Source organism: Pecten maximus, chromosome 1 (genome assembly GCF_902652985.1).
Source record: "Pecten maximus chromosome 1, xPecMax1.1, whole genome shotgun sequence".
Lineage (NCBI taxonomy): Eukaryota > Metazoa > Mollusca > Bivalvia > Pectinida > Pectinidae > Pecten > Pecten maximus.
In genome coordinates, this window is record NC_047015.1 from 21,277,605 (window position 1) to 21,284,963 (window position 7,359).

The 7,359-nt window shown below is 37.9% G+C and overlaps 1 protein-coding gene across 1 annotated transcript; it reads left to right on the forward strand.

The window, feature by feature from the left end:
- The first annotated feature begins 6,406 nt into the window (after positions 1-6,406).
- LOC117333788 lies at positions 6,407-7,138 on the forward strand. The gene has a single exon (XM_033893237.1). The coding sequence runs from the start codon at positions 6,407-6,409 to the stop codon at positions 7,136-7,138; it is 732 nt and encodes a 243-aa protein (XP_033749128.1).
- The last annotated feature ends 221 nt before the right edge of the window (positions 7,139-7,359 follow it).

Genomic DNA, 7,359 nt, shown 5'->3' on the forward strand with positions numbered 1-7,359 from the left:
ATTCGACAGTGCACGCGTTATTGTAAAACAACACATACTATTATTTGAAACACAAGTCATCTATTCTGAATTAGTTTTCTAGTTTGATAGTCGTTACCGAGTATTAACTGGGATATTTAACGATATCTGGTTCCTCTTTCCTGTGGATTATGCTTCCGTTGGTGCAGGTGTTTGATATTCCCAGGGTGGCACCAGACTGTCACATCATAACACGGTATGTTTCTATATCGGATTCACGGTCCGGTACAGAGTTTGGCAATTAGACACGACCCGAGTTACATCACACCCAACAGCCGGGAGGGAGTGGCCCCAAAACAATGGTCCGCAAACTTTAAACACAAGGAATCTAATGTCCTGTAAACAGATCACTTGAAACGGACACGTTAACATATTTGCATTGCTTCCTTAACATTAGACATTTGAGATGGCATTAAGTGTAGGGTATAGCTAGGCTGATCGTTACATACAGAGGATCTGTGTTAATTATCAATCCATTAAGACAGTATGTGTATAAGGTCACCAACATAATATAGATCCCTGTCGTTGGCAATCTCATTGAGAGAATGTCGGCGAATGATATCTTTAGACTTGCATTAGATACAATATTTATTGCATGGTAGAAAGACTGTCTGTTTTTGTTCCGATATATATTCAAAACTAATCATACTATAAAAAGCGTATTTCTAAATTTATTATTAAACATAGGCAAAATATGAACAACTATTTTATGAATATCCTTGAAAACAAAAATATGAACGAGAAGCATACTAACTTTTTTCTTTCAGGAGCGACTCGGTTATTAAATCTAATCATTGTAGAGAAGACACGAAGATCCGACTTCCAATATACAAATGTATATAAACACACATGGAGGTAATTAGTTAAACATATAAACTCCAACTGATATACGGGAAACAATCGTACTTCCCTGTTATAACAAAGCTTTACCTAAGTAACTACATTACTTGCCAAGTTTACAATCCCATCACAAACAGATACTGTCTATTATGTGAAAATTATCATGAGCAAAATATAGGGTGTTGAAAATAAAGTAAGAGTTCGGTGAGAACTGAGGAAATACACAACTATGATGTCTTTCTTCGTCTACATTGAGACTTCATGGAACATTTTCAATTCAGAGATGTTACAAACCGTATATAGCACCTTTAAAAAAAACTCGTACCCAGTTCCCCATTTAACGTTTAACGATATAGAAGCTTACACCTTTAAGAATCATTTCTAATACCAATAATTAAACTACAATCAAGTTTATAATCCCCAGTTAAATGTACTTTGTTGCACTTTGAATCATGTTACACTGTTTGTAATTACGAATTGGACGTCTACAATATATAAACGTGTTAAATAGCACGCTGATATAAACCATTCTATTGGGATTTCTTCACGCTATTTTATTGGACATTAGGAGCTATATTTCCTTGTGGTTTATAAGATTTATATGTTGTGATATGTAAAAGGGTTATACAAACGTGTAGACCAAGAGAAGGTAATGGAGTTGGACCATAGCCGTTTGCTGGGCATCGGCGTAAGATATGATATCAATAGTTTGGTTATCCAGTCTCTGTTTAAGGACAAGGCGAGTTACGATGTCTCTGTACCTTCAGCGCGACGTTGAATTCTAGTTATCTCATTAGTAGCCTGTATGTCCTTTAATGTCCGTATAATGGTGAAGATGTTGGGATGTACATGCATGGTGTACGATCTTTTTGAATTTCCTGTGCCAGGCTTCTAAGTGATTGGTCGTCCTTGGTCGTTGTCGTAGTGGTTTCAAACGGTTCTGTCTCCCTCTATCCTTTTGTGCTCGGAATCTTACGTCTTTTCATTGGTGTAGTGGTACAAGTGGCAATACAGCTGCGAGGCGAACCAGTCTCCTAGTGTCGTCGTTGTATTGGGTGAAATGGAAAAGCATCCCTTGATGTTGGTCCACGGGAAGATGGTGAGGAGTGCAAACTGATGATAATTTTGAAGTTTATATAGATACATACATGTAGCTCCGGTATTCATCTTCAAGTGTTATGCCATCCCGTAGCCAGGGCTACATCACAGCTCACCGTTTTAACTGATCTCGATCAGTAAAATGAGCGATTTTTACTTATCAACATCATTATCTTCAGTCTTTGTGATATCAGAGAGGTGTTCAAATGAGATAAGAGAGCCGTTTGGGTATAACTTGTAATTAAAAACAAAGCAAAGTATTTGATTTACATTTTGGTTGGATGAAATTGATAATTAAAGAATTATTAATGAATATTTTATAATATTAATTTCAATGAATTATTTATTTATATTTTATGCAATGAATTATTAATTAATTTTAATTTGATAGTTATTAATATTTATTAATTAGATCATTTCTTATTTGTTTAAATACGTATTGACAAATATCATGTGCATATATAGGTAATTCTAAAATATTATATTTTTGTCCAATATTTATTCATTGAATATTGACCTTTGATTTTGATGAGAAATACTATAAAATCTACAGGTAACACACACAGGTAAAATACAGGTGACTTAAGTGACTTCACCAGAACAGACTATAATTACTGTACAAACATACTCAGTAGGGTGTTATTTCAAAATGTAGGCGTTCAGGGAATCAGCCCTACGTATGGTGAACGACCTGAGCGTACAGGTAGATGTACAACTGTTTCACCCTTCTAGGACTCGTCATAGGCCTAAAATGTTGATACCGAGGCGGTGACAGGGAATAATAATATAGACCGAAAGAGATGTTAAAATGTACATTAGGAAGCACACAAGTCCCGTAATTTAATTAAGAGGTATGGCGTATATTGGCCTGCTTCGACCTAGCGGTGACCTTTTTAGACATAAAAAAAAAGAGAAATAAATATTCATAATTTAAAAGTTGACTTTTAGTATACACCTCAAATCTGTAACATATAAATATTCTTAAACGTGAAAAATGTGTTTATTAGTTACAATGAATGTTAATTTGCAATTTTGGAGGTAAGATTTCCCGAATTCAATTTTTTTTTTTTTTTTTTTTTTGACGTAGAGCTCTTCGGATGACCAACATTTACATTGTCTTTTTTAATCTATGTACCAAAAGACATCTAAAATCCTATTCCTTAAAGGTGGTCCTCCGATGTAAACTTCATTTTGCTGCAAGTCCACCTAGATCATATGGTAGAAAGATATTGAAAGATATTTTCAGCAGTAAAAGCATAGTTAATATAACTATTTTAGTATTAAAGCTGAAATGTCTAGAAAATTTTCACTTAAAAAAGAGTAAAATAACCGATTTACTGCGTATCGTTTAATATAAATTGCGTCGACAGGAAATATACATAGATGGGTGGTGTAAAATTTCTGTTTGTCAATTTTACAGTTTTTCATCGTCTTTATTGACTTCATCTACGCAATGTTTTCGTAACCCGTTTACAGTGTACCAATGGACCATGGCGACAGTGTACCAATGGACCATGGCGACAGTGTACCAATGGATCATGGCGACAGTGTACCGATGGACCATGGCGACAGTGTACCAATGGACCATGGCGATCTATGTTGGTGCTGTACTGTGGGAATCACAATAGGTTATATAATTACTTGATACATGGATCTTTCCGGTATTTTTATAGCAGACAATCGCTATACGTGGCTTGAGTCTTGATAAGCGGAAATGACCAGTATTCTTTCGTAATTTTCAATATTGTAATTCGAAACAACGTCACGTTTATGGATTAAAAAGTGACATAATTACTTCGGTATAGATCGGGGATAAAAGCCCTCTGTCAGTGAAGATATCTAATTGTTGTTTGTTGACGTCATTTCGATCTCACAGCAGTTATTCCAAACATTTTAGCACGAAGCTCATCAACAATTCAATAATGATATAAGTTATGGCAAACCACAGAGAGGGACTGTTGTATCAGACTACAGTACATATTAGATTATGTTAGTTAACCTGATTTGGAATGCAGCAGAAGTCGTTTTTATTTGGTTCCTATCATTATCAGAGAGACGAAGAAGTATTTTTGGTATTTCTTGGGTTTTGTGTATAGTTCAAAATCGTCAACTGACCATACAATTGTATTAGTGGGACAGTTTCCACAATATAGCAGAGCGATAGGCCAGACAATGACCGGTGACATTCAAACCACGTCAAAACGTGGTAAATGTTACTGACACCGATAACCAAATCACTCCAGTGCCTCAGTTAACGTTGTGCGTGGGCTGACACAGACATCATATTATACAGGATTAAGCGTTTCCCGATTATCGACATAGTACCAATACACCGATTTCCTAAATCTATATTACCACTGCATTTTTGAATAATGTAGCAAATACTTTCTCATGTTTTGAAAATATATCATTCCTGTCATCAGTATCAAGATGAATGTAATACTAATAAAAAGGCGTGCCTTTATGAATTGCATTTACACGTTATGATATTCAAAACTTTTTGTCAATTGACACGTGTGATATAAGAGATGACCTCAATATCCAACACACCATTTGTATTTTTTTCATATTCCTTTGGTACCATCGAGTACATGCTAGCTCTGTGTTTCCCACTGATGGATGACCAGAGCGTAGGTTCAGATGTGATGAATTGGTAGATATCATCTTTCCGTGAATATCTAGATAAATTTCGCAGATATTGTATCGTTATTATATTAAAATGGTTGCTTCATAACAAAAGTACATGTTGATATTAATATCACAATGGATTTATGTAGGTATTTATAACAAGTAGATCCAACTGGACAGTACAGACACGTGCCATTTCCGCGTTACTTACTTAAATACCAAATATATCTCACATTGTTGATCGGAGGACAAATCGAACCTTATAGACACAGCAGACATTGATTACGACGGCAGTCTGGTGCAAATGGAGTGGAGACAACGCCAACTTTACAAACAACCCAGGATATAGCAACACCATACGTAACTGTTTCAATCTTCGAATCCTTAGTGTATCAATATCGTATGTTATGTTTTGTTTCCCTTCTTTTTTTTCTCTCTCTCTCTTTTTTTTTCTTATTTTCATTTTTATCTTATTTTACTGTTGTATCTGTTCCAACACTAGCACAAACCTAAATCGAACAACAGACAGAAATACTTGTGGCTCATTTCCGAGCAGACTGGATGTCGACAGATGTCAATTAAACTGACCAAGATCTTTCGTAAATCACATTTTGTAATAGATCAGTTACATGTATTTCACCACTGGGATATTATCCAATGACAATTAACTACAGCACAAAAGCGAGATCGAATCCTGTTGTCGTGAGATGTTGTTGAATGAGCCGCGCTTTTAAACCAGGATGATGTACACGGTGATCATGGCCATACTTGACGTCAACTAATATAGTAAGTAATTTTTTACCCAAAAAAATGCCACTTATTTGATAAATAGAGGATATTGAATGGTTTCCCGTTTAATATAACACATTTTTCACGAGTATGACAGAATATCGATATTTTTACGAGTGCGATGCACGAGTGAAAAATATTGAAATATATTGTCATACAAAATTAAAAACATCGAAAAATTAATACAATGTAGTATCAAAAAGTGCGAGAATCAGTAACATTATTAATGACGTCATTTCTTTGTGACGTTACTCCACGTCAACTTGACGGCGCCATTTTGAAAGGACTGATCAAAGCAATTTAAGCGTTTTCTAGTGTTATCGGTAAATCTGTGCATGACTATCTAACGGCCAGTGAGTATTCTGTCAAAAACTAGAAATAGCTATCTTCGCTTCGACTGGAAAAATCAGCAAGTTTCAATGAGTTTCAATGTTTCAAAGCCCTCCTTCGTAACAAGCGTTGCTGGGAAAGTTCGCATACCGAACCTCACGGACCAGCCCCAGATTGTTAAGCGTAATGAACATTTCTGTAAAGTTCGAGCTGCTGTCGTACCTAACACGGAGGTACCTAATCCTCAGTGCCCGATCTCCTCAACTGTGTCTACACCAGCACCTTCTAACAGGAATCACAAAGGCATTCTGCAAATGTTAACCTTGACCCGGACAACTTGATGCCCCCTGAAGTGAAGGACAAATTTCGTGAAGTTTTAAATGAGTTTGACTCTGTGTTCAACCCAAATTTCAGTGGCTATATCGGTGCCGCTGGCCCATTTAAGGCAAAGGTCAATATGGGTCCTTCACAACCACCTCAAAGGAAAGGTCGCGTCCCTCAATACTCCCGTTCTCAGCTTGTAGAACTACAAGTGAAATTCGATGAGCTTGCGAAAATAGGTGTTTTTAAGGGACCCGAAGATATTGGTATGTGTGTGGAGTAAGTCAACCCATCCTTTCTAGTTAAAAAACCTAATGGTGGCTTTCGGCTCGTCACAGCCTTTGCAGATTTTGGGAGGTACAGCAAACCCCAGCCATCACTTATGCCCGACGTGGACTCAACTTTGCGCCAGGAGGCTCAATGGAAATACATAATCGCGTCAGACCTGACAAAGTCGTTCTATCAGATCCCTTTGAGTCGCGTCTCAATGGAGTACTGTTGTGTGGCCACACCATATAAGGGAGTACGCGTATACGTGCGTTCGGCCATGGGCATGCCTGGGTCCGAGACCGCTTTGGAAGAACTGACTTGTCAGGTTTTAGGAGACTTAGTAGAAGCCGGGTGCGTAGCTGAAGTTGCGGATGACTTATACATTGGTGGCAATTCCTTTGAAGAACTATGTCAAAATTGGAGAAATGTTTTGCAAGCCTTACACCGTTGTAACTTAAATCTGTCTGCCACAAAGACTACTATTGCCCCGAGGCAAACGACCATCCTTGGCTGGGTGTGGCGACTTGGCACCCTTCAGGCCAGTCCGCACCGTCTTGCGACTCTCATAACATGCAGCCCTCCGATTACAGTATTCGGCCTCCGATCATTCATCGGCGCATGCAAGGTTTTAGCCCGCGTTGTTAAAGGTTGTTCTGCATTGTTATCACAGCTAGATGAAATTGTAGCTGGACGTGAATCAAAAGACACCTTTCTGTGGTCTGATGGACTACTCGAGACATTCAGAAAGGCCCAGTCAGCCTTATCCCAAAGTCGCACTATTGCGCTACCTCGCCCAAGTGACCAGCTCTGGATCGTTACCGATGGTGCTGTGAGAAACCCCTGACTCGGTGCTACACTTTATGTGTCACGCGACAATCGAACAGAACTTGCTGGATATTTCAGTGCTTAGCTACACGATAACCAAGCAACCTGGATGCCTTGTGAAATTGAGGCTTTATCTATCGCTTCCGCTGTCAAGCACTTTAGTCCATATATCATTCAGTCATCCTTGAAACCATGTGTTCTTACAGACAGCAAGCCGTGTGTCCAGGCTTTTGAGAAGCT